General features: G+C 39.3%; 1 protein-coding gene across 7 annotated transcripts in view; it reads left to right on the forward strand.

Moving 5' to 3' along the window:
* Mrap2 (melanocortin 2 receptor accessory protein 2) overlaps positions 1–25439 on the forward strand; it is a 51599-nt gene extending 26160 nt beyond the window's left edge. For all 7 annotated transcript variants that reach the window (XM_013157818.2, XM_063233173.1, XM_063233169.1 and 4 more), the window contains 3 exons: positions 2415–2548; positions 13005–13104; positions 23921–25439. In XM_013157818.2, the coding sequence (XP_013013272.1) occupies positions 2422–2548; positions 13005–13104; positions 23921–24311 (618 nt within the window). In that variant the 5' untranslated portion in view covers positions 2415–2421 and the 3' untranslated portion in view covers positions 24312–25439. The remainder of the gene's footprint in view (positions 1–2414; positions 2549–13004; positions 13105–23920) is intronic.
* The last annotated feature ends 1385 nt before the right edge of the window (positions 25440–26824 follow it).

Consider the following 26824-nt stretch of genomic DNA (forward strand, 5'->3'; position numbering starts at 1 on the left):
TAACTTCTCCATCAAAAGAAAACCTGATACCCCCACATAAACATATTTAATTTTTGGAATGTCTCCATGATGCTTAAATGACTTATGCAGAAATCTGAAGGACCAAGAAGCCCCGTGCCCTGGTTCTTGACCTCCTGAATCAAGACTGTTTCCTGCTGTATTTCATGCTGTTTAGATGGATCAAACCTACTCAGTCCGCAGAGAAGCAGTTGGGGCCTTTTATGTAGACAAAAGTGTGGTCAGGAGACCAGGAAAGGAATTTGAATTCCTATTCAAGTTAGCCACTTTTATGCGGTGCAAGACACTTATGTCAGTGTCCACAAAACTGTTTAGTAAGAGATGGATATAACTCTCTGTCTACTTCTAGAAACAAAAACTTTATATAAAATCTTGAATTTATGGGAAGGGATGCGTGGAGGGAGGGAGGGAAAGCTGGTGCTGGCCTGTTCTTTCACTGATTGCTTTCCCCCGTTCTTCAACTGCCTGAGACTTAAGTCCTCTTCAGCTTTGGTGACATCATCGTTGGGATGTATATTTGATGGCTAATTTTTCTGTACCAGAGTACTTACCTCCCTGTTTCTAATCATTTAACAACATACACTCTGACTCTTCCCTTCCTTTTTTATTTCCCTGGAAAGATACAATGAGTAAAGACTCATTGATTACCACCCCCCCCCAAAAAAAAAGTGCAAGCAGAAAAACCAATTAGGAGACCTGAGAAGTGGTCCAGGGAGGTGAGTATTTCTACTACAGTATATTCAGGTAGTCATGGTCAGCTTTGTAGATGGCCAAAGACACAGCCAGTGGAAGCAGAGCAAAAATGTAAGTGCTGGCCTTCTTACTTGAACCTAGTGTCTTGTTCTATGGCTTGGAGTTCCGTATATTCTCCTTTGCAGATTAACTTCATCTCACTCTGCCTGAACTTCCTGCACTGTGCCCCTCAACACTTCTCAGCTTTTGTCACGGTTCTTTTCTGCTAGGGGAAACATTTATAAATGAGGATATTGCTTCTACAGTTTGCATTGTTAATTTTCATTTCCTGAGGAAATTTACTTTATCATTGAGGAAAAGAGCTTCATGTTCAAATAATTAAAAGGCCAAAGATGATACTGTGGTAATCACTTTACATTATTCCTGTGAAGACATTGGAAAGGTGGCTAAGTGCTTACCTAAGGGTCAGCTTTCCTTATAATCTGTGTCTTTTTCCAATCAGAATTGGCATATTGTTTTCTGCCTTTGGAGGAATGATTTGTTGGCCTCAGAGTCGCACTCTGGTTTCTGACACTGGCAGGCATCTCTGGATCTGAGCACCCATCCTTTGAACAATATATGCCAAGGGGTTGGAGTCTCTTTCTGTGGGGCCAAGGTCTGGGGACAGGGGAAAAGGGTGAGGGGGAAGAGAATCTCATGACTGAGGAAGAAGCATGGTGATAATTTTGCCCTACCAATCCTGAGAGTTATGCCTTACAGATAGTTGTGGATGGCTGACCCACAATGGGACATTAGGAGAGGGGCACTTCAGAAAGCTCTTGCAAGGAGAGTGCAGTGGTGGTGACTGCCTGGTGAATTTTAGTTTTGAATGGTGTTTCATTTAAATTTCTCCTAATATGACTGCTATGTGTCTACTTGTCTAATTCCTCGTTGTGAAGGAAGGTCTGTGGGCCCCAGTCTGTGTTCACATGTTTCTGTCCACCCCACAGAGAGCACTCTTGCACACAGTAGGTGCACAGTAACTGGACACAGGCTGTGTTGACTTATGTCTTGGAATCCAAGCTTCCCAGTTCCATGTCTTCCAAAGAAGTCAGAATTTTATAGCCCCAAATAACACCAAAGATCACGCTTTGGAAATCCTGAAAACATGACAAATTTAAGGAGTAAGCCGTGAGCATAGGGGTCCTTTACTGAGGATCTTGTTCCATTATGCAGCTTTGGCTGTCCATGTCTCTTTGCTTAACTCTATTTTGTTACGTTTAAGCCGTGTGTCTTTAGTGATATAATAGATACGTACTCAGTTCATTGTTTACACTGACCTTACTTATTTTCTGCAGATGATTTACATACACAGGTACGTGTGTATGGTTGAAGTTGTGTTCTCATATTTTTAACACACTTTTTCCCTCCTCTTTTTTCTATCATTAGTTATTGAACATCGGTTACATGTCATGCATTGAAGTAAATTCACAAAGAAAGATGATGTATCTGATTTCAAATATATTGCAGACTAGTGAAGGGATAAAAGATAATAGCCACATGGTATAAGGTGTTGGCAAGTGCTGAGAACCTTTTCCTAACCCAGGGGATAGGAGCTCCTTGAGGCTTTTATTCTTGAATTTCTGACTGTCAAGAATGATTAGAATAACTGCAGTTGTGAATGAATTAACAGGTTTTGCACTTGCCTTTCTCTGTTTGTGCAGGGTGGAGATGTCTGCCCAGAGGCTAATTTTTAACAGAACCTTCCAGCAATCTGTGTCTAATTCAGATTACACTTGGGAATATGAATATTATGAGATTGGACCAGTTTCCTTCGAAGGACTGAAGGCTCATAAATGTAAGTCTTACACAGTTCTCCACTGTGATTACTTCCCTTGAACCATCCATCTTCTTACTGAACTCTGTCTTTTATCTCTCAAACCTCATAAAACACCCCTTCCATGCATAGACTAATTGCTCAAAGATAGTATTATGTGGGGACCTTGATGATTCTGATTGATGAAAAACTTAAAATATTTCTTCAGTGAGAGAATGTGACTCTATCAATCTCAAACAGTGGGGTTTTTTTTTAAGCATCAATTACCCCATCTCCCCCAAACTATTAATATTATACTATCAAAAATATGTACAAAAATAGATTCTAGAATTATTATTTGAAGGATCTTCTTTTATAATGCAGGGTCAATAACATCATTCAAATCCAGTCGGTTTTCTGGAACCGTGGACAGCAGCCTGTATGTCTTAATGACACACAAGAATAGCCGATTACAATTCCTAATTTCACGTTATAGGTATCAGTTCTCTTTCATGTAATTGAGGTGACTAATGATTTGGCATAGAACAAAGAATGTAATTCTGTGAGATATTACTGTTCAACTTGTATCCTAACCTGATGCTGCCCACACAAAATATCCTTGTTTTAAGAGAAAGGCAGGAATTTTGCCCAATGTCTTGGCTATCCCATAAACATTCCTGAGATGTTTTGTTATCTTACACTGAGTGTCTAAGCACTGCACAAACTTTGGGTTACAATTGTCCAAACTGATGGGACACACTGAGAAGCAGAAAAGGTGTTAGAATCAGAGATACAGATGCAGCAAAGGAAGTTCTCTGTCTTTTAGTTATTTCTTGTTAGTTTCTACTCTACTCTGTCTTGGCATTTTGGATCCCCTGTCCCCATTTGTTGCTCCCACTTGTTTAAGGAGTGGCTTTCTGTTTCTTGTTCCTTAAGCAAAAGCCCTTAACTAAATCATATATCCTTCATCTCTAACGCAATTACTGAATGGATTCATTCATCCTTTATTGATGCCTTGTTAGTATTTAAGGGAAGAAAACGTACACAAAACCATTAGAATATGCTGTCATTGATGAAAGGCTCTTGTGCTCTGTGTATGAAATCATCCTAAATTCACTTAATTCATTCTTTTTTTGGGGATAACTTTTAAGTAAGGATGCTTGCTTATTATAAATTATAGTAAAAATTAACATGACAAGGAAAATCGCCATTTATTTCTCAGTAATGTGACCTTTTGCATCAACTTTATTTATTTTTTGGCCCGTTTGATCCTGTCTCTTTTCCTTAAATTAGGGACGGAGAAGACAGGGCCACTGTCATGATTTAGGTTGGTGAGTGCATCTTCAGAAACAACTCAAGAAAATATTGTGTGAGCATATTATATTCTAGAAATGACTGTGGCTTTTTAAAAAAGTTGTGTGAAATGTAGACAGTGCTGTGATACTTTAACAACTATACCACTAGTGAGGACTGCTTTGGTTGTGACATTCCCATCATGAAAATACAAAAATATCCCAGGTAGTATTTCCTGTTCTGCTGTCACAGAACTGATATAAGTAAATGTTGTTAGTGTCAAGAACCTGACAATATCAGACATAGAACAAACTATAAACCCCAGATACACAGGAAAGTGAAAAAATTAAATCCATTATTGGTACTGTCTCCTCCATTTAAAAAATCCATTATTCTAACCTTCAAGTGTGGCATGTTGTTTTGCTGAGGAAAATGTAAAACTGATTAGCTGAAATTTCAAAAGAACAGGAGAAGCATATTTCAAAGAGAAGCAGGAATAGGAATATATACGCTGTACCATAGTATTTTTGAGAATAAGAATATCTGTAACACCTTCATTAATGTATCTTGCCATACTTGGAAACGATAGCTACATCTTTAGTTAAAGTAAGTTCCTCTGTCTACTAAAATGAAAATTCCTATATTTTTGGACTCTGGGAAACAGACTCCTATAGTCTTGTGAATTCATCTCTTGTCCTTAATTTTGATGTATTAGAAGTGAACATATATTTGATATACATTTGGAACCAGCAGAGTGGAAATCCATGCATTCATTTCTTTAATGCATTTGTTGAGCACCTATTTTATGCAACACTATTTTAAAGCACTGGAGATACAACAGTGAACTGAAAAGGTAAAAATACTATCTTTGTGTGGAGGTTGTATTCTAGTGAGAGATAACAGATTGGCTAAATAGACTATGTCAAACGGTGACAAGGCTTACAGAATGATGATGTGGGTTGTGGAGGTAAACAAATAAATAGTGTATCTATGTAAAGCCCTTTTTGAAAAGGAGAAACTTGAGAAAAACCTGAGAAAAGTGTGAGATTAATCCATAAAATATATTACGAAAGCACATCCTGGAGAAAGCTCTATGGCCAAGAATCTGGCATATGCAAGGAATAACATGGAGGCCATCATGGTGCCAGAGTAAATAAAAGGCAAGTGACAGCAGGAGAGGTCAGAAAGGTCTGGGGACAGGACAAGCTGTCCTTAAGGTCGTGCTAAGAACTTTGGCTTTCACGATGAGATGTCCCTTAGGAGTTTGGAACAGACAAATAGTCTCTGTCTTAGGTTTTGGTAGGATCATTCTTCAATTGAGTAGTAACAGTGATGAAATTGGAAACAGAGACCAGTCAGGAGGCTGTTACCATAGTCCGTCCATCCAGCTAGTGATGGTGGTTTGGCAGGGTGGGGGCAATAGAACAGTGAGAAGTGTATAAATTTTAGATATGTTTAAAAGATACATCTGAAAAAGATGTGTCATTGGAGTGGGAGCAGGTGCAATAGAGAGAAAAGGGTTGGAGATGCTTTGGAATCTGTGGTCAGAGTAACTGGCAGAGCAGAATCACTATTGAGTGAGATGGAAAAGAGTAAGGAGGGAGCAGGCTTTAGAAAGGAGCATGAGGGACTCAGTTTCGGACCTGTTAATTTAAGACACCTCTCAGCCATCCAAGAGGGCTTGGGGAGAGGTGTGAGGCGAAAAGGTTACAAGTGTCCCGCTTTCTGTTGCTGTTATAAAATACCTGAGACAAACTTAAAAGGAGGAAAACTTTGTTTTGCATCATAGTTTAAGAGGCTTTTGATTCATGCCACTTGGTCCTGTTGTCTGTAGGCCTGTGGAAAGGCAGTAGTGCATCATGATGGGAAATACATATTGGAAGAAATTTCTTACTTCATGAATGCCAAAATGACAACAGCAAAAACGGAGGGTCAGGGACCCTCTGTTCCCTTCTATCCCCTAAAAAGATATGTCACCAGTGACCTCACTAGGCCCTACCTTCTAAAGGTTGTACCATCTCCCAGTAGCTACACAGGTTAGTAACCAAGCACTTAGCACTTGTCCTTTAAGGTCATTTAGATCCACAACATACTATTCCCTTTTGACTTCCAAAGGCTCTTTTTGGTGTCATAATGAAACATGTATTTAGCCTATGTCAAGAATCTCCAAAATCTTAGCAGTTCTAACATACTCTAAAGTCCAAGTTGAAAGTCTCCTCTGAGACTCAAGGCAAACTCTTAGCATTAAGCCACTAACTTTAAGCCACAAAACAAGTTACATACTTCTAACTGGTACAGAGTATGTATTGCTATTCCAGAAGGGGAGGATCAAGGGAAGAAAATAGAAGGATTGGGCCAAAGAAAGACTCAAACAGCAGGGCAAACATTAAATCCTATAGCTTCATATCATTTTTATCATTAATGAGGCACAATGCCTGACACCCACGGTTAAAGGAGGAAAGGTTTGTTTTGCTTAAAGTTTATAGAGGTTCTATGCATAATTGGCTGGCTCTAAGGCTGGGTGACATGGCTGGGGGGCAACCATGCATAGTGGCAGAAGACAGAAAAAGCAAAAGAGGAAAGGAAGCCTCTTTCTGTCCCTTATATTGTATGTAGTTTACTGGGATTAGGGCAATGCCAATGCGATCAGTGAACTGATTCAGCAATGACTTACCCTTAATCCCAGCACCCATAATTCTAGCATTGAACCATGAATCAATCATGTAGTCCAGATTCAGCTACCTCTGAAAAGTCACATTTAAAAGTACATGAGACATCCTGGGTAACAGGCCAGCTGGAAGATAGTGAGATTGCACTGTGCCTGTCCATTAAATCCTGTAGGATGGACCAACTAGAAGACCATAAATTTGGATGTTGGGCTCCTCAATTACATCCCTGATGGCAAGGCTGACTGGAAGCACACAGACATGCACACACACCTTTGGAGGGCAAAGTAATTAGTGAGAACAATAATATGGAAGTGTCTGAAGCCCCAGTGAGGAGAAAGCAGTTGGACTGTGGAGAAATCCACTAACAGAATTCTAGTCCCAACCCCCACATCCAGAGGCCAAGATCAGCTCCATACCTAGCATATCTCAGGGATATAACATGGATATTATCACAAAACTGTAGACACCAGAAAAAGGTGGGTTTCTGTCATAGATACAAAGAACCAACTACATCTGAAGGACATCCTTGAGGAGCAGAGCTCACCTTTCCTCCTTGAGAGAGGCCTCAATGGTAGTGGTAAAACTATATATCATGGGAGGCAGGAAAGCATCAACATAAAAGGCAAAAATAAAAGAAAAAAAGAGAAGGTGGAGAATGGCAAGATGCAGAGATGTGGTGCGACCCCAGAGTCCTAGCCCACCCAGGGCAGACCTGGAACTCAACGAGATGGATAAAATGGGAAATCAAACACTAGAATTGTCTGAGAAGATAACAGAAGTGAAAAAACAAGTGGGAAAGCTATAGAGAAAATGATCTCTCAGGTTCAAAAAGAAATGATGCTTAAAATCAAAGATATTAGAGAAGACACAAATAAAAGAATAGATGATCTTAGAAAGAGATGGAAAAAAATGCCCAATGTAGGAGAGAAATGGAACCCATGAAACAGATCCAGAGATCCAGGAGATTAAAACCTGCACTGAAAGTATATGCAACAGATAGAACAATGGAAAGCATAGAATTCCAGATCTTGAAGACAGCATTGCAGCTAATGATCATGAAAATAAAGGGATCTTAAAAATAATAAGAGACCATGAGAAATCAATCCAACAGCTATTAAGACAGAGCAAAGATTAACACAAGATTGACTGGGGTCAGTGAGAAAGCTGGAGACAGCACCAATGACATAACAATCATATTATATAATACAGGAGCACCCAACTATATAAGACAGTTATTGGTAGACATGCAAAGTCAAATAAGCAGTAACACAATTGTAATGGAGACCTCAAGGCCCCATTGTCACAGAGAGAGAGACTGATAGCTAGATAGGAAAAGTGAAGAAATATCAGAGCTGAAACAAACCTGTGAACAAATGGACTTAACAGGAAGAAGCCACGCCCCAAGGCTCTGCCACCATCAGGGGATCATCAGTGAACCGCTTCCCCATGCCTCTCCACCACTCCAGGAACCCCAGATTGGAGGAACTGAGGGGCCTAATCCAATCCACTACACCAAGGGACTGGCAGCCAATGCAGGAAGCATCCAGGTTGCAGCAATGGGCTCATTCTGAGGAACACAGGAAAAGTCAAGATGAAGGACAAAATACATTCTCAGACCTCCAGTCCACACTGAATAACTTCAGGAGACACAGATACACTAGAAATTAGAAGTCACACACCCCAAATTTGTGAAAAGATAACAGCTGAAGGAGAGAAGAAACAATTTTTGTATTTTTTGGTTAATTTTACATGCCTGTGTCTGATGGTCTGGACAGCTATTTGGAAGATAACAAGAGGCATTATGGTGGTCATTGTTAATTTCCTATTATCTTGTTTTGAAGTTCTGTATCATTTTCATTGTTTTGTTTGGTTTGGTTTTATCTCTATTTTTTTTTGTCTTTTTCATTTTTATCGGTACCAGGGATCGAACTCATGACTGCCTGCTTACAAAGCAGGTGCTCATGCCGCTGAGCTAAATCCCCAGCCCCTATCTCTATTTTTTAAAAAATTTATTGTCTGATCATTTGGGAAGCTATTTTGAAGATAACAACTTATGTTAGCCATTGTTGATTTCCTCTAATCTTGTTTTGAAGCCCTTTATTGCTTTCATTGTCTTGTTTTGATTTGCTTTATTCTGTTTTATTTTTCTTTTGGTTTTATTCTAGGAAAAATTAAATTAAATTAAATATAAAATAAAATATAAAAGTGCATAGGTTGCCTGAGACAGGAGGATTGCTGTGAGTTTGAGGCCAGCCTGAACTGCATAAGACTTGGGGGAACATCTAGACAGAAACGATAACATCTTGCATCTAGGGCACATGGAAATGCCAGATGAGCTCCAAAGCAACTAGGTAACACCATCTCCACAGCCTGCAGCCCATCTGACCTCTTTCTTCACCTGGCTCTGCTCACTGACAACTCTCCCTCAATAGATGTTCCACGTCCTTGACATCTGTAACTTTGTGGTGTCTTCACTGCACTTTTGGCTTTATTATCACAGCTTCATTCATCACACCATCAGGTGCTACTTGTAGTGACTCTAATTCTACCATACACTCCCTGGTCTTCAAGAATTTCTATTTGAAATCTTGTTGGGAGTCTTCATGACCTCACAACTCTTGCATTCTGCATGCCTGCAAACTAGCATCATATGAACAATGCCAGAGTCTGCCACTGGCTCAAATAGTAGCCAGCCTGCTTGTACCATGGAGTAACAGCTTATGAGCGTCTAGATATCTGAACATGGAGAATCAGACCCAAGGGAAACAATTTTCTATGGGGCACTATACAAGAAAAGTACTTGAAGGCTATTATGTCAAAAATCTTTGAGGGCCAGTGGGTATGGTCTTGCTAATTCCTGAGATGCTCTCAAGGCATCTTTCTTCTTGTCCTGGTGCAAAGCATGTGGTTTATTTTTAATGATACAGATCCTTTTGGAAATTGTACTATCCTTATCTCCCAGATTAGCAGTGTCTTCTGCCGTGCATTTCCCAGTATTGTATACTGCATTGTCACATGCTCCAAGGCAACTGGTCCAAATGACCATGGACTGACACCTCTGCTACCCTAAACCAAAATAAATCTTGCTTCCTTTTAAATTATTTACCTCAGATGTTTTGTCATAATTATGACAAAATCAGCATCTTGAAATAGGATTATTATGACCATACTTGATAACATAGTTTAGAAGCTTTTGGAAGTAAGTGGTTTGTGGGAAGATTTTGGAAGAGTGGGGAAAAAAAACCCTAAGATGCTATAACTAGAACCTGCTGGACCATTTTGATAGCTACTCACACCAGAATGCTGATAGGGATGTGGACAGTTAAGGCGATGCTGATGTAGCTTTGACAAAAATGAGGAATTGAGATTTCTATTAAGAATTGGACTACAGGCCATTTGTATTAGATTTTGCAAAGAACTTTACATTTTGCCCATGCTCTGACATTTATGGAAGAAGAGTTAAAAGGTAATGGGACATGTTATTTGGTGGAGGAAACTTCGAGGCAGTGCAGTATTAAGGCTATGGCATGAATATTGCTGGCTGCTTCCAGCCAGATTTACAGTGAAAATCAGGCATAAAAAAAGAGCATAAATATTGGAAGGACTTGTAATGTTTCAAGAAAAGGAAAACATTTAAGAGTTCATTTTTGCAAGAGCTTGGAGTAAGATGTGTCTCGGAAACAAATGTAAGAACATCACTTGAGAGAGAAATGCAGGCTCTGTGCCTGGAATTGATACCATGAAACTGACTCTCACACTTTAGGAATGGAAGTCTTTTCAGACAGAGCTGGCTCTGGTGTCTTGAATTGTCCCTTTTGAATGACACATTAACTCTCATTTTTCATACAACAATGACACAGAAGGTCAATATGCATTCCTAGGAGGAAGAAGGAGAGAGAATGGCATAGGGTAATTGCTATAGTCCTACCTTAGAATGAAAAAGATAAGACTTAAAGAAAAAAAGCTAATCATCTCTTTCCATTCCATTCACTAGAGGTCAGGTTAACAGGAGATACTTTATTATGGTACATTCCATTAGGAATTCTTCTGAGCAACTAGTCCTACAGTCTCACTGTATTTGGTCTCCAAGTAGCTCAGTGTCTAGACAAAACAGTGTGGGGCTATCTGAAAAGTGTAAATGTAGTAGGATCCACCTAAAATATTTCCCTTGATTTCCCTAAACTTCTGGCCCCATTGAATCCTCACTCTGGGTATACCTCTGTTTCAACTTCTTCCCAGTAAGGAGTGCATTTGGGAAGATCAGTGCCTTTGCATGAAATTTGGCATGAAAATAAAATTGCAAGGGATTTTAGATATTCCTGCTGTGAAATAGGGATTTCCATTGTTCCCTGTAAGGAACTCAAGGTAAGAAAGCGTCCTGAGCCTGGGCCATGTGGCAGATGACATGGTTGAGGAAAAACTTATGAAAGTAATTTGAAAAGGCAGAATTTTACTTGAAGTGCAATGTGAATAAGTAAAGCTACTTTGAGCATACTGTCATGGAAAGTGTAGATGATCGAGGAAACATTTGGAAATGCTGTTGGATAAGGGCAGCTCTCCAAAATGACCCTCTTCCTCCCATTTCTGCATCCCCCTCGTAGATCTCTCATGACTTCTTTGGGGGCCATGAGTCTTCCAAGCCTACATTATTCTGCATTTTAATCAGTTTTCTGAGCACAAATGGGAAGAAGGGGGCGGGGCACCCTATTCTATCTCTTGACTGTCCTCAACCCAGCATTTGCAGTATGAAAGCAGTTTTCCTGAGAAAACCTTCCCAGCATGCAGATTTGAAAAAAAATGTCAGTCATTATGACAAGACCAAATTATAAACTGAGAACATAAATATAACATTGGTATACAATTTTAAATTTTGCTTTTGGTATGCTTTTGGTTGATAAAGTACAGTATGTAGAACTGTTATGGGAATGGTATTTTTTGTAGTCTAGATAATTCAGATTTTTATTGTCCCATGTTTGTTGAATTGAATACATATGTTTTTTGCTGATTTTATTTATATCTCACTTTCACTATAAAAATGACGCAAATACATAGTTTAATCAGAAAAATATTTTTCATTTAAGCACATTTGCTACATAAGCTCTAGTTCTTTATTTTTTGAAAGTCTTAATCATTCTCACTGTATTCTCACATACATAAACATTGTAGTATAGATCAAAAATGCCAGATGACTCAATTCATTTGCCATTTAGATTTTTAGACTCCAGTGTTTATATGCCAAATTCTGTAGACAATCTAGTGTACTTGTTGTCCTAGAATCATATACAGATGTACCTTAATTTTCAGTGAGGCTATATCCTAATAAGCTTATAATATCATAAACTTAAAATGCGTTTAGTATACCTTCCCTATCAAACATTATAACTCTTCAGCACAGAGCACTACAGAGAAGCCCTTAGTTCCCTGCCAGGTTATGTGACTGACTTGAGAGCTGCTGCCCAGCATTAAGAGAGAGGACTACATCACAGACACTAACGCAGGATCGAAATTCAAAACCTAAGTATGATTTCCACTCAAGGTATATTGTAAAATCAAACAATTGTAAATCAGGGTCCATCTGTACTTGGGATTACTTAAGGTGGTATCAAGGAATGGCCTGCTTTGAGAACCAAAGGCATATGTGGGGCTCAAAGGAAAGAGAGAGCACACGGGTTAGGGGAATAAGCTAATGTGTTATAAAGGAAATGGTGTTGGGGATGAACTTTGAAGGATGGATGACCTTTCCTTACGTCCACGTGGCCAAATTCTTGCAGCCAGGTAGGGAGAGAGGCCCTTATAAAGGTATGGGTGTGAGAAAACTGTAGACAAAAACTCAGGTAAATACAAGCACACAGTGACCTTGTTCAATTAAAAACAAATAGGATTTAAAGTAGGGGTAAGTTAGAAGAAAGAGATTATATTTCTCATGATAAAAACAAGTACCAATGTTCTAGGATACCAGATATTATATAAAGTGGTCTCTATATGAAGATTCAATCTGATAAAGTCAGTTAGGTCTATCTTTGTTGAAGGACCCTTCATAAAATAACAAAATTATGAGAGCTAGGACAAAGCAAGTTTACAGAGATGAACTACAAAGAACAGCAAAAGGTAAGAAAAGTATTTCAGGGTCTTTTTGTATGTTCTTTGCAAGAAATGGCTTGGAATTGAATTAAACATAATTGAAAATACACATCTGGGTTGACTGAAACCAATTCATTTTAAACTTTTGTTTAGCAGTCTGCAAAAGAGTATATTTTCTAACTCAAGACGGCAAAATAGAATATAGATGACCTGCATTTTGTCCTAGACCCTTCATGGAGATGTAGAAACCAAGACTCCATGAGCCTGAGCCTCTTCTTTATTGAGATGGAAACCCAGGAGCCAGAGATGCTTCCTTCTTTCTCTGTGTCTACAGTGACGCTGCGGACATCTTCTCATAGTTCACACACAAAGGCATCTCCAAATAACTTACATTTCTTGATCCTTTAATATTAAACTTCTATGAAATACTAATCCCATTGTTAACTGTCTTGCAGATTCCATTGTGATTGGATTTTGGGTTGGACTTGCAGTTTTCGTGATTTTCATGTTTTTTGTGCTGACCTTGCTGACCAAGACAGGTGCCCCACATCAAGAGTAAGTCTGGGCTATTTCTGAATGTCTGTTACTGTCTACAGGAAGCTGAGAACCAGAATCAGGGGCTGCGTCCGGTGGGTATAGAGTAGGGGCGGGTTATGGACATGATACCGGTGTGTGAGGTGTGTTCCCACTTTCCCCTGGCCTTTCGTTCATGTTGCCCTTATCAAATTGGTTGACTTGGTCCTTTCCTCAGTGTTCAGGCCTGGTGCTTGCATTGAAATGTTTGTTAATTGGAATGTATTTTCTCATTTCCCTGAAAAGGATTCAGATGACTTTTTAGGTTAAAAGCAGTGAAAAAGGATGGTGGCAAAATAGGATGAGAGCTAGTTTTTAGAACTACTTCAAAAAGCAGAGAAATAATTGTTACCGTTTACTCGGCTGAATCGCTTAGTGATGATAAATACTGAGTTAAACGCTGAGTTTCCCTGAAGCTGACATAAAAAAAGAAACTTCAGATTACCTAATTCTCATCATTGCATCTGAACATGGGTGTGTGTTTTAAACTGGTGAAAGAACTTATTAATGAAGGGTGTTTATGAGGGTGCTTACTGAACACTGAGTAACATCAGCGAAAATGTGCTTGATTTTGGTTATAAAAATATTATTTTCAAGAAAATAAAGGCATGTGCCTTTGCTTTTTTATTATACAAGTCCAGGGAACTTGAAAATATGGTGTGGCTTACAAGCATAGTAAGAAGAGCTCAGAACAAATTCAGATTAGGGCAAATCTTGTTGAGTAGCCAGGAAGATACACTGTAATTTTCCTTTTTTGGGGAGAGAAAGAGAAAGTGTGTGTGTGTGAGAATGGATTTTTGCAGGATTACTGAGCTGGAATGTATAGGAGGCAGATTATTTTATGGTTGGAAACACCTTACCACAAAATGGACTATGACTTCTCCTTGTGTTGGTTAATTTTAATTTTATGTGTCAACTTGGCCAGGCCATGGTATCTAGATATTTGGTGAGACATATTCTAGATGTTTCTGTGAAGATCTTTAAGATAAAGTTAAATCTGTACATTGTGAGTTAAGCAAATTACCCTCCTTAACGTGGGTGGTCCTTACTGACTCAGTTAAAGGCCTTAACAGAGTATTCCTGATCTCCTGCAACGATGAATACTTCCAATGAAGTAGAACTGCAGATCTTCCCTGGGGCTCCCGCCTGGGCCTGTTCTGCAGATTTTAACCTGTCAGCCTGCACAATCACAATGAGCCAGTTCTTTAAAATCTTCACACATGCAGACCATCATGTACATATCCTGTTGGTACATATCCCGGAGAACCTTGATTATTTCACTTCCAAAAGGTCTGTGTGATGGTGACCCTGGGCAACTTAAACCTGTATTCCTAGTATTTCAGTTGATGGTTAGTTATACCACTAGACGACCTTTCTTTTTGATAGCAAAGCTGAATGATTCTCAGACTCAGAATGGCTGCCTGTGGTAACCCTGCATGCTTCTAGAAAGAAGAAACTTTTATTTTTTTAAAAAATAATGGATCGTGCCTCAAGGCCACTCTCTAAATGCTTCTGCGCACTGAGCTCTTAGGAGCTATGGCACTGGAAGCAAATGTGTAACAGGCTAGGTTATGAGACAGTAACAGTTCCTACAGTCACAGTATAACAAATCACAGGTAGATTCCTTCTTTAACTTCATGACTGCAGGGTTGGAAAGACAAAAGCTTTCCTGCTGAGATCTGGACTGTCTGCACCCTCAGCCTCCTGGGTCGATGTGACAGGGGAGGAAAGCATTTGGAGACGTCAGCCTGATCATCTGTTCTTCAGCCCAGAAGTGCAGGCCTCTTCCCACAGGACTCAGTTCTGAGCTGGCCACACCCAGCTGATCTCCCGGTGGGGAAGGGTACTCCTCTCTATATCCTGAAGAAGAACAGCAGATATCCCAGAGCATGAAGAAAGCAGATGGCAGAGGGAAAAAGATCACTATAAAGCTGGCATCACCTTTCTTAAAATGCTTTTAGGCTTAAGGCACAGCTTTGCGGGGGATCATTTTTTCTGTGGAATATTTGCTAATGTGTGAAAGGTGGAAAAAACCTCTTATCCAATGCTTTGTAGACACTGAGGATAAAGAGACATCTCTTCCTGCTGCTCAGCCAAGGAGCCAATTCCTGTGAATACTGTCTCCTCAGAGCATTGTGGTCCCATTGTCATGGGACCGCCAGGTAGAGGGTGACAGAGCCTGAATTACATTTTTATGTTGGCTATTTTGGATTTTTCAAAAAATATCAAGCCTCAAATATCATATAGTTTAAAAATCCTCCTCTGATTACCATTTCTAAGTGCTCCTCATCCCGGTGGGGGTGGTTTTTCATTTGGGAGCAAATACAGAAATTCACATGGCCTTATAAAAATAGGAATTGCATTTTACTTGAATTGCAATTTACCTGAATATGGCACTTACTAAAGGAAGAGTACCACTGGAGCTAATTGCAAGAAAATATCAGTGCTCAAAATCTTTGATAATGAGCTTGTCCCCAGGACTGGCTGGTGACGGTCAGATGTAGTGCGTTTTTGCTGAGGAAGTGCCTGTCATCCTTAGCTGTCACTATCACTATCAACATGTAGAGTATCTATTTTATCTGTCCAGTTTAATCTTGAAAACTTTGTGCAGCAGTTAACCTTTAATTTCCCATCAATTAAGAGGTGTTTACTGAGTACACAGCAACTGCTGGCCTAGGAGTGAGCCACGGGTGGTTCTAACGCAGTAGAATTTTCTCTGCTCCACATAGCCTGACATCAGTACTACCAGTGAAAGGCTTAGGGTTGGTTACATAGAATAACCTAAATTTTAGTAATTATTATTTTCTCACAGGAATGGACACCCTTACTTTGTCTTTGTTTAGCTTAAACAAATTTTAAGTGCACCAGGAAGTGCCTTTTGGAATTATGATCTGTCATCCTTAGCTGTCACTCCAGGCTGATCTGCCCACCATTTTTAATGAGTGAGTGATGACAGTCATTGGCACAGACTGAGCTAAACAGCACACACTTGGTTTGTAAATGTTCTCATACGTCTGCAGCATCCTTAGAGGAGTAAGTGAGAGAGTGGTCCCTCTGCAGATGGAGATGAGTGGAGTCTCTTCTCCTGACTTAATCTGTGTTTCTGTCACTGAAAGATAAATAGGGGGGTGGCCATGCCCCATAGTAGTCAGGTCTTTGGAAAAGCCCACAGGTAGAACTGTTTGACATATGGTATCCCCTAAAGTGTTCCCTTTGAAGGATACTGTGGTGAACAAAATGCGCACATCAGTATATAGGAGAGAAAGACCATACAAAAATAGCTCTGAGATGAGACAGAAAAGGATGCATTCTGTAAGAGAAGGTCAGAATGTCAGGGAAATTCAGTAGGACTTCAGAGAGTGGACAAATTGCTTTCACTGGGCGTTAGAGTCTCCCCGGAGTCAGTGGCATTGGAATTAGTGAAGAAGGGACTTGGTTTCAGTTGATGGGTCAAAGAGCTTATTGGGTGAAAGGAAAGCACAAGCAAAGGCACAGAGATGATCAGTCAGGTCCTATGGGGATGACCTATAGGATGAGCAAGGGAACTGGTGGGAGCAGATACTAGAAGGCCCAGGTGATGTGAGAGTAGGGGATAAGGGGATCAGACAAAAGAGGTTAGGAGTCAATGAACATTAGTAGGCATGAGCCATGTCCTGGGAACTACAGTCATTGTGCAGGTGTTCAGGGACTGGATGGGTCCTCCTGTATGTAAGACAATTTCTATTCATATACTGAGAATTTCACAGGTACAAAGAATGAATCACCAAGAGTCAGAGCCATCTGAACAGTCTTTGTTCTGGGTTGGATTGATGTAGCACTCACTAGGTTAAGTCCAAACTGAAAATAAAAACTACAGATTCTCACATCAGTAGGAAAAACCTGGGTCTGAGGCTCGATCAGAGTAAACAGATGTGGTTTTTTAAACCCTAGGAACACAGAGAAGAATGTGCAAACACACTAGCGAGATCTCACTTTCATGATGACACAATTGTGAACCTGAAAAAAGTTAAGTAAAGGTGCTGAAACTCTAGATAAATATGAATTTTTCTGAGAAATATTCTTCATAGTTTTTCTGGATAGTAGTTGTAACATACTATGATATAGGAAAAAGAAACTCCCAACCTACTATATGTCTGGTACGAGTTCGTGTTCTCTAAAATTGAAGAATGAATTTTAGGAATGACAGAGGTCAAGAGCAGAATATTTATTGAGAGAAATAATGCTTGTGTCTGAGAGAGAGACAGAGAAGTCCCATGTGGATTGCTGAGGACTCTGTCTTTTCTAGGGACTTTTGTAGAGCAAAACCACGAGTTGAGTGGGGGAAAAATTGAAATTTGCAAGGCAGGTAGGCATGAGGTGAGACAAAACTTGGTCAACCAATAAGATCACAAGTGTAATAACCCAGGTAAAATTGATTAAATTTGGATCCAATGGGAAAAAGACTCATGTAGCAAGTGGACATGAATGTAGTATAGGGCTTTTTCCTGTAAGGGGTTGGATTGGTGGCTCCTTCTGGCTTCCTCAAAGTGACTGATGGCTATATAAAATATCAACCCCAAGCTTAGGATGTGGTTGTGTTTGTTTTATCTTTTGTCTTGCAATCTGGTCTGCAGTAGAGATGTCTATCTCCTCCAAGGTTGCAAGATATCTGGTCTTCTGCACTGGGTCTCTCAAGGGCCTGGCTCTGTCTGCCTATATTTCTAACTAACTCAGCTGCCTGTAACACTATCAATTGCTAGCTCAGTCAGCCTCTTCATTCTCTCTCATTCTTTCAGGTGTTTAGGCGTTGAAGCTTGTGGCTCTGCTTTCATTTATAAGCTTGGTTAAGGTGGAATTTAAGATGTTATGGCTTTGCGATTTTGAAATTTTTATCAATATAGCTAAAGCTCTAGGATGGCAGATTGATTTTAAGCTCCTTAACTTGCTCTAATATTGTAGGCGTTGGTGAGCAATTATTATTTCATATTTTTCTGACTTGAGAAGATTAAGCCACATGTGGCAAAGCTCCTGGATTAGTCTCTTTGAAAGAAGAGCAATTATCTCCATGGCCTTATCTCCATGTATTGATATGTACAGAACTGGCTAGGCCATTCCTTTATCGCTTCAACTGGCTTTAAGCAATTGCAGTTGGGCTGGCTGAGGAGCTGATGTGTAATCTTTAAAGCAAGGAGATAGTGGCTGTTTCCTCAAGAGCCACTGCTCCACATTGTCCACTGGGACCCATCCTTGAGAAAAACAGCTATGACTTCTGAGGGCAGAAGAGACTGTACATCAGAGCTGAAGCACTGGGCCCCAAACATTAGGCACTACCTCAACTGTGTTGTGCAGAGTACTCCCTCTGCATATCTTTCCTCCTGCATATTGCAGAGGTGATCTCAGGCCTCCTACCTAGTGCAGCTGACTGTGCTCATGTATTTCCTGCCCTTCTCATGTCATTCATCCCTGAGATACTCCCCTTATAGAGAATTAATAAAATCTTGGTTGGACCCTGGGTAGAGGCCTCTGATCCAGTGAAACTTCATCCTGGTTGGACTTAGGACCCCTTGGCTCCTCATAACTATAAATATCTTAGTGTGTTTATTCTTGCCTTGGGTTGCACTCAAGTGGTAGATTGGAATTAACTTGTTAGAATTTCAATAACTTTCTTTTGGGACTATGGAAATAAACTTCCCAGATCATGATGAGGACTGGAAAGGGCTGTCTATAGCCACAGCCAGCCCCTCCTCTCGGTCAAGGGAACATACATCCTGTGGAGTGCTAACTTAGCCATAAGATTGGAAAATTCTTTCCTGAAAAACTGAAGGCAATGCCCAGCTGCAGTCTTTTTGCTGCCTATTTAAGTGTTTTAATATTTCCTACATTAAATGTTGGAATATTCTCAGGTGTGATTCATGAGGGCCAGGCTGTTTTAAGATTGGAGATTTCTTGCCAAGTGTGGTGGTGTACACCTGTGATCCCAGCATAGTGAGTTCAAGGCCAGCCTGAACTACATAGCGACACTGTGTCTCAAAAAACTAAACTACAGCAACATAAAAAGACTGGAATTCTCTAAAAGGTAGTTTTTTCACTGTTTTGCTTGAATCCATTTATCCCAATACATAGCAGGCAGTCTCCCCCACAACTTCTGAGTCCCCACACCATCCCTGGCTGGCCATTGTGGAAAGTGCAAGATGCCTGCTCATCTATAAGTTCCAAGAACCACTGAGTGAAGCCCTAGGGCACAGTTTAGGGTTGTGGAGTATAATGGGAAGAAGAGACAGGGTGTTTCTTTTAGCCGGATATAGCCGTGGGAGAGAGATGGATTGATTGGTTTATTGGACCTCCTGTATCACTGATTCTGAAGTCTACACTGAGGATCAGCCATCTCTCCATTAATGTTTATGTGCTTCTGCTTTTAGCCTTTGCTGGGCATGTCCTTGAACTTATTTCTGATCTTGTAGAAGTTGTAGAAGAGGTGTTCTATCAAGGCAAGGGTCACTTTAGTTTATGAAGATCTCTTCAATACTGATTCATGAAAGTGTATTGAGTAGCTATTATATGTCTAGTGCTATTATAGATACTTGGGACATAGACAAAAAATGCACAGTGCTTGCCTTCAAGATGATGATGATAGAGAAGTAAAGAAATAAGCATAGTATAGAGTGAGGAAACAAATAGGAATATCCTATCCTAGAGTGGAAGAGTCAGGGAGGGTTTCTTGCAGGATATGGTTCCATATGTAAAAGGGCCAAAAAACATTAGGCATCTGAGTGCAGTCCCTTAAGGCAGAGTAGCTTATCACAGAATAATCTTGCAGATAACAATTGTAAAATCTGAACAAAATATAAAAAAGAAGTCATTGGGCTATATTGGTAAATGAACATAAGAAAAAAACTTTGGCACTAACAAGAAGATGCATATGGTTATGTGACTTTGTACCCAAAGTCTAGTCCACAGGCACGGTCCATTTCTCCATCTACTTAGGTTTCCCCTAATTTCACTTTGTTTTTGAAATTTTCCAGTGTATAAGTCTTAAACATACTTTTCTAAATTTATTCCTAAGTAATTATTGATGCTATCATGGAATTATTTTTTAATTTTCTTATTGTTCATTACAGACATAGAAATACAGTGATTTTTGTGTAAGGTCAATTGAAATGAAATTGATTTTTAAACTACTAGATAAACTCATAGAGAAGCCACTGAATCAACTCAAAGAAAATAAACCTTGGCACAATTTAAACATGAATTATATCTTTTCAAGTAACTAATTCTAGAGCAATCCTGTCCAGTAGAACCCATAAATAGAATCTGCTGAAAAATATATGCATACTTCAACAGTTCATCATACTAATAAATGTCATTAGCAGTAGCCAATGGCTACTGCTTGGAGCACCACTTGTAATTGTAGAGGCCCAATGTAGCTTGTATTATTAATCTCATGATGTCTCAATAAATTTAGCATTAAAATGTTTATACAATTTTTTTTCTTTTCCTAATGCATACATTTTTAATGCAGACTATATATCAGACAAAGAATTTATGTTCAGGATATATTATAAAATTTCTAGAAATCAACAACCCCAAACAAATTTTCTAAGCAGGCCAGACACAGACACATCAGAAAACATAAACCTATTTGTTTTATTAGACATCAGAGAAATGCATTTAAAATCATTAAGAGATGCTATTTCACTCCCATAAGAATGACCAACATTAAAAAGACTAACAACACTAGATGTTGGCAAGAGTGTGGAACAATCTGTACTTCTCATTGTGATGGGAATATAAAATGGAACAACTACTTTGTAAAACATTTTTTAGTTTCTCAAAAAGTTAAGCATACATTCTGGATGTGGTGGTACATACTGGTAGTCCCAGCGCTCAGGAGGTTGGGGCAGGAGGACCAGCCTGGGCTACAAGTAAGTTCAAGGCCTAGCTGAACTATGTAGCAAGACCCTGCCTCCAAAACAAAACCAAACAAAACAACCCCACAAAGGTTAAACATACATCTCCTATGTGACCCAGTAATTCGGCTCTTAGGTACTTTGTTCAGAATCAGTAAATGTACATGCCCACAAAGACACTGTTCAGTAATGTTTCTGGTGGTTGACTTACAACACTTTCAACTTAGAAACAGCACAAATCTCCTTCAAGAAGAGACTGAATAAACAGACTGTAGAGTATTTCTACAATAGAGTATTATTCAGCAAAGAAAAAATAAACTATTGTTACATGCAACATGAGTGATCACAAAAACATACTGAGAAAAGCAGCCAGGCACAAAGGCCTATATATTGTATGATTTCATTTACATGAATGTAAAGAATAGGTAAATTAATCCATAGTGAGAAATACCAAAATAGATCCCTGTAGGAGGTGGATATCAATAGGAAATTTATGAGCAGGCATAATCAATCAGTGGAAATAAGAAAATCAAAACATTATTACCTGAAGTGGTAGAAATTGAATGGAAGGGTAAAGTGCTCTAGGGTAAAGTGTGTGTTTTATATTTTGGTTAGAATGATAGTTTCATGGATATATATTAATAAAAACTTACTAAGTTTTATTTTATATTTAAGGTCTTTGTATTTCTGAAGTCTTAGTCAGAAATTTTACCCACTGGTGCTATAGTAACTGAATTGGATAGTGAATAGTAACAGAATTGAAGAAAGTGGTATTCCTGGTCACACATTTTCTTTATAAAGTAGTTCTTCTTATCTGTGGGACATATGTTCCAGCATTCCCAATAGATGTCTACAACCATAGGTAATACTGAATCCTTTATGTTAAAGTATAACTTATAAATTAGATAGACTATGAAATTAACAACAATAATAAAGTAGAACAATTATAAAAGTACACTGCAATAAAATTTATGTAAATGTGCACTCTCTGTTTCTCTCAGTTGCCATAGGGTGAGTAGCATATATAGCATGGATACTTTGGACAGAGTGATGATTCATTTCTCCTAGAGTGGAACTGCATGAGACTTCATTATGTTACTTAGAATGTCAATTTATAATACACAGTTTATTCCTGAAATTTTCTATTAATATTAGACCACAAGTAACTGGAGCCATGGAAGATGAAAGTACAGATGTGAGGGAATATTGTATAAATCCTTTAGTTTATCAGTTAATGAGAGAGAGAAGGAGAAAGAGGGAGGGAGGGAGGGAGAGAGAGAGAGAATATTGAGTGTTCGATGTTTAACCAGACTCAGATTTCAATGATGAACATTTCTCTGCTTTTAGGGGGAAGAAAATTGCACTGTTATCACCAACAGATTATTATTATTATTTTTGTCTTTTTCAGTACCGGGGATCGAACTCACGACTGCCTGCTTGCAAGGCAGGCGCTTATGCCGCTGAGCTAAATCCCCAGCCCCCACCAACAGATTATTGAGACAAGGCTAAGAACAGGTGGAGCAGTGGTTTAGCACAGTGGGGCAGGGGAGGCATCACAGAGGGGCTGTTGTGTACACTGCCCTGGCTCTGCCCTGGGGAGGGACAAAACTCTTGCCAAAGGTGGGAGTCATCTGGGTTTCAGCTCTGCTGTGGTGCTTATATCATCCCAAGGAAAGCTCTTTGGCCCTGGAATCTGGGAATGGTTTGGGTCCAAGCTATCTTAATGACACTCTTTCTAAACACGTTATCCGCCCCCCCCTTCCCTTGCCATTTTAGCTTAGTAAGTCTCAGGGTGCTGGCACTTTCATCCTGTTCTTGAGCATCTTTTAAACCAAGTGAAGGGACAGTTGTAGAGTCATTGACTGAAAGACACTTAAATTTGCATTAAAGCACATGTTTAAAGCAATTTATCTCTGAATTATAATAAATGACAAAGTGAATGAAGATTATACTCATATAAAACTTTGAGCTTCACAACACAGTTTTTTAATGAGTGATTAATTAATTAAGTAGCCTTGTTGTTTAACAACAGCAACAAGGTGTTAGCCAGGGAATCACTCTAGGCGATAATCTGAAATTCTATACCCAGGTAACTGAATGGCAAAGCTCCTAGGGTTGCCAACCTCTGGACTATGATTCTTGATAATTTGGAGGCTGGTGATGTAGACCAGATTGCTCATGCCTATAAATCAAATCCATGTTCCCCTTCCTATTAAGAATTTGATAAGTCTTGGTCTTGAGTGTTGGGAAAGAAGAGATCTCAGAGCAGGAATCACCAGGAAGATTACATGTTCACTGACCATGGTCTTCACATCCTGGTCTTGGCAGGTTCTGTTCTGTAATATAGATACAAAAATTCTTGCCCTAAGTGACTACACTGCTCAGTTTTGAAAATTAAATGAAATAAATGGATACTAAAGTGCTTTGACAAGTAGTAAGTGACAAATACTCCTCTAGTGTGCATTGTTGTTGCTCAAGCCACTGTGATGTACACCACTGTTCTTAAGCTTGTATTGTAATGATCCTTGGGAATTCTATAAAAATATGGATTGCTTAGTCTACCTCCAGAGGACCTGAGTTTCTGTAAACCAAGGATTTGCATTTTAAGAAGCATTTCAACTAATTCTGAGGCAGCAGATCTAAGAATCCACTGAGGTATACCCATGTACATGCACAATATTGGAAGATTCTTTAATAAAGCGTCTATCTTTAGGATAATCCAGGAGCTCTCATCTGAGACATTTCTTACAAGTTTGTTTACACATGTTCAAAAGTGATGTGTCACATTTCTGTTGTTTTTATGCCTGCTCTTAAAAGGATACTCAGTAGGTGATTAGTGGAAATATGCTGGCTGCTTGCATATAACCCCTCCAGGTGAGTAAGTTGTAATCTTATTTTCATTTTCTTTACAGCAATGTAGAGTCTTCAGAGAAGCGATTCCGAATGAACAGCTTTGTGTCAGACTTTGGAAAACCTCTGGAGCCAGACAAAGTGTTTTCCCACCAGGGCAATGAAGAGTCTAGATCTCTCTTTCACTGCTACATCAATGAAGTGGAACGCTTGGACAGGGCCAAAGCATGTCACCAGACCACGGCTGTTGACAGCGATGTGCAGCTCCAGGAAGCCGTCAGAGGCAGCAGGAGCACAGAAGAGGAGCTGAACAGGCTCATGAAGTTTGACATCCCTAACTTTGTGAACACGGACCAGAACTCCTTTGGGGAGGATGATCTTCTGATTTCAGAACCACCTATTGTTCTAGAAAATAAGCCAGTTTCCCAGACCTCACACAAAGACCTGGTCTGAGAAGCATCTCTGTGTTTCTGAAGATGTAGGTTCTGTCTTTCCATAGCAAGAAAGCTCCATTCACCAAAGTGTGTGTATATGCAAGGGAGACAGAGGAGAGAGTCTCCCTCAGAAGACGGTTGGAGTCTTTCATTGTTGGTGTTTATCAAGCTTTGTTTGCCTTTTAACACACTGAGTTTCTTTCTTTCTTTTTGTTAGGGATAGTATTTGCACTATCTCATCCTCCTTGTTGAAACTTTGTCCAAATAGGTCAGGACTCTTGAATGAGGACTGGCATATTACATTCTAATCTGGCCCTGCCACCCTCATGCTATACCTTTAGCAAACTATTTTGCTTCTCTGGGATGCAACAGTGTTAGTGGTGAGTGATACCTGGAGTAGGTGATCTCCCCCAGCACTAACACTTCGTGAATGTGTGACTTTGCAGCTAAGGCGAGCTGAGACACAAGAAAGCATTAAACAAGAAGGCACTGCCTTTCGTTTCTGTTGGATCCCTGAATCTGTGTATCTTCCACTCGGTCCTTAATTGAGCCATACGTTAGTGAGGAGATCTTTACTTATTAGGACCCATATAGTCACTGTGGTGGGCATTTTTGCTGGGTTTTGCTGAAATAACTCTTTAGAGGTTCTCCAACTGCCTATTCTCAAATGTAGGTATAGCTCTGTCCCTCTCAGAGGGACTATCAATTCATGGTATAGTGCATGGCACCTCTATCCCCAGCAATGTAAAAAAGGTGTTATCTGAACGAGAGGGTATCATCTGCGTGTCTTTGTGCTGGTGTTAATCAGTGTCACACTGCTGCTTCATTGGCTTTAGAACAGGGAAAATGCTATTTGCCATGCTGTCTATGCAGGTGATGATCATGCAGCTTTGAGCTGAGATGGCCAGTGAATTTTACATGCCACACTAACAGATCTCATGGTGGCCTTGACTGTGTTAACAGAACATCATCCAGTTAATTTCATGAACGAATCAAACCTACATACTGGTATTGGAAACAACTTGGTTTTTCACACACAGTTGTATGCATGGCCAGCTGCTAATCTGGGGCAGGCAATTTTCATTATGAATTTGTTTACTACTTATCTGCTTAAGCTACATAATAAATGTATATGACTGCACAGGAATTTTCTCTGGTTGTTTTCAAAATCCAATTTTTAAATTTTTTAAACTAGTCCATGTCTGTAATGCCTCTTAACTTCTTCAGCTTGGAAATGCTGACTGTCATTTCTGGGATCCTGCTTATACAATCATGCATGAGATTTTATTTAGGAATTATTCCACCAAAATAAAATCCTTTCCCATAGTGTCTTTTAAGTAAAGTATTTTTTAAAACTCTAAACTATAGAACAAAGCATGGGATATTTAGTGTAATTAGAACTATTTTAGCAGGGAATAATGGTCTACACAAGTAATTGTAGCTACCTAGGAAGTTGGGAGGTGAGGAACCCAAGTTCAAGGCCAGCCTCAGCAATATATCAAGATCTTATCTCAAAATAAAAAGGGAAGGAGATACACCTCAGTGTTCCCTGGGTTCAATACTGAGTTCATACTGAAAAAAAAACCCACTTTAACAAATTCTTATAAATAGATTTTTACTATTTTCATGAATAATTTTATGCAGCAGAATTAGAGCAAGAATGCTGGTTTCATTAACTTATAAGTAGTATTATTATTCATAATTTAACCAAACATAAGTGATAGGCTGTTTCTGCATGGCAATAGATTTTTTCATAATTAAAGCTGCCAAGAGCTTGCCAAAGTGTATATTGTATACATGAACTATTTTATGTTACTTATTTATTTGTTTGGTACTGGGAATCAAGCTTAGGACCTTGTGCTTGCCAGGCAGATTCTTGTGTGGCTGAGCTATATCCCCAGCCCTCATTAGCTATTTTATTTCCATTGAAATAGTCTTATTGGTAAAATAAGCAATACAACATTATGCTGAGGTAGACAGATAAAGTTTTTTAAAAAGAGGCAAGTCATTAAGGATTTTAAAATCATACTTAAAACAAAACAAAGAGCAATTCAGGATAGCAAAAGTTACTTATCATTTTTCCCTTCCAGGAAACTCACTAAAACAAAACAAAACTCTAAAAAATTAAAACAAACAAAAAACAAACCAAAGGGTCTTAAAGAAAGAATGAATAAATTGGACCCTAAAGCTGTCTTTTTCACCTATAAATTGCACTCCCTCCTCCATCAAGGACAATACTAACGGACAGCATTATCTCAACCCCAAACCCAGGTAAATGTCTTGCTTTCTCATACAGCTCTCCAGATGAATAACCTGTCAGACAAGTAGAAAAGCACATCCTAGATCACCCATTTTAAAACACTCCCAAATCTCCATATATATTTCCAACCCTGTCTCATGCATTTCTCTTTCTTGAGGGCTCACACTCTTATTTCTGCTTACTAAAACCCTTCTGTGTTTCTTACTGACTAGTGCTGAAAATTCTTTGTGCCAGGAGTCAGCTAATCTCCAAAACTTCATGTTTAGGGGTGT

The sequence above is a fragment of the Cavia porcellus genome, unplaced genomic scaffold, assembly GCF_034190915.1.
Source record: "Cavia porcellus strain 051 isolate PalLab524CR breed Dunkin Hartley unplaced genomic scaffold, mCavPor4.1 scaffold_22, whole genome shotgun sequence".
In the NCBI taxonomy this organism is placed as follows: Eukaryota; Metazoa; Chordata; class Mammalia; order Rodentia; family Caviidae; genus Cavia; species Cavia porcellus.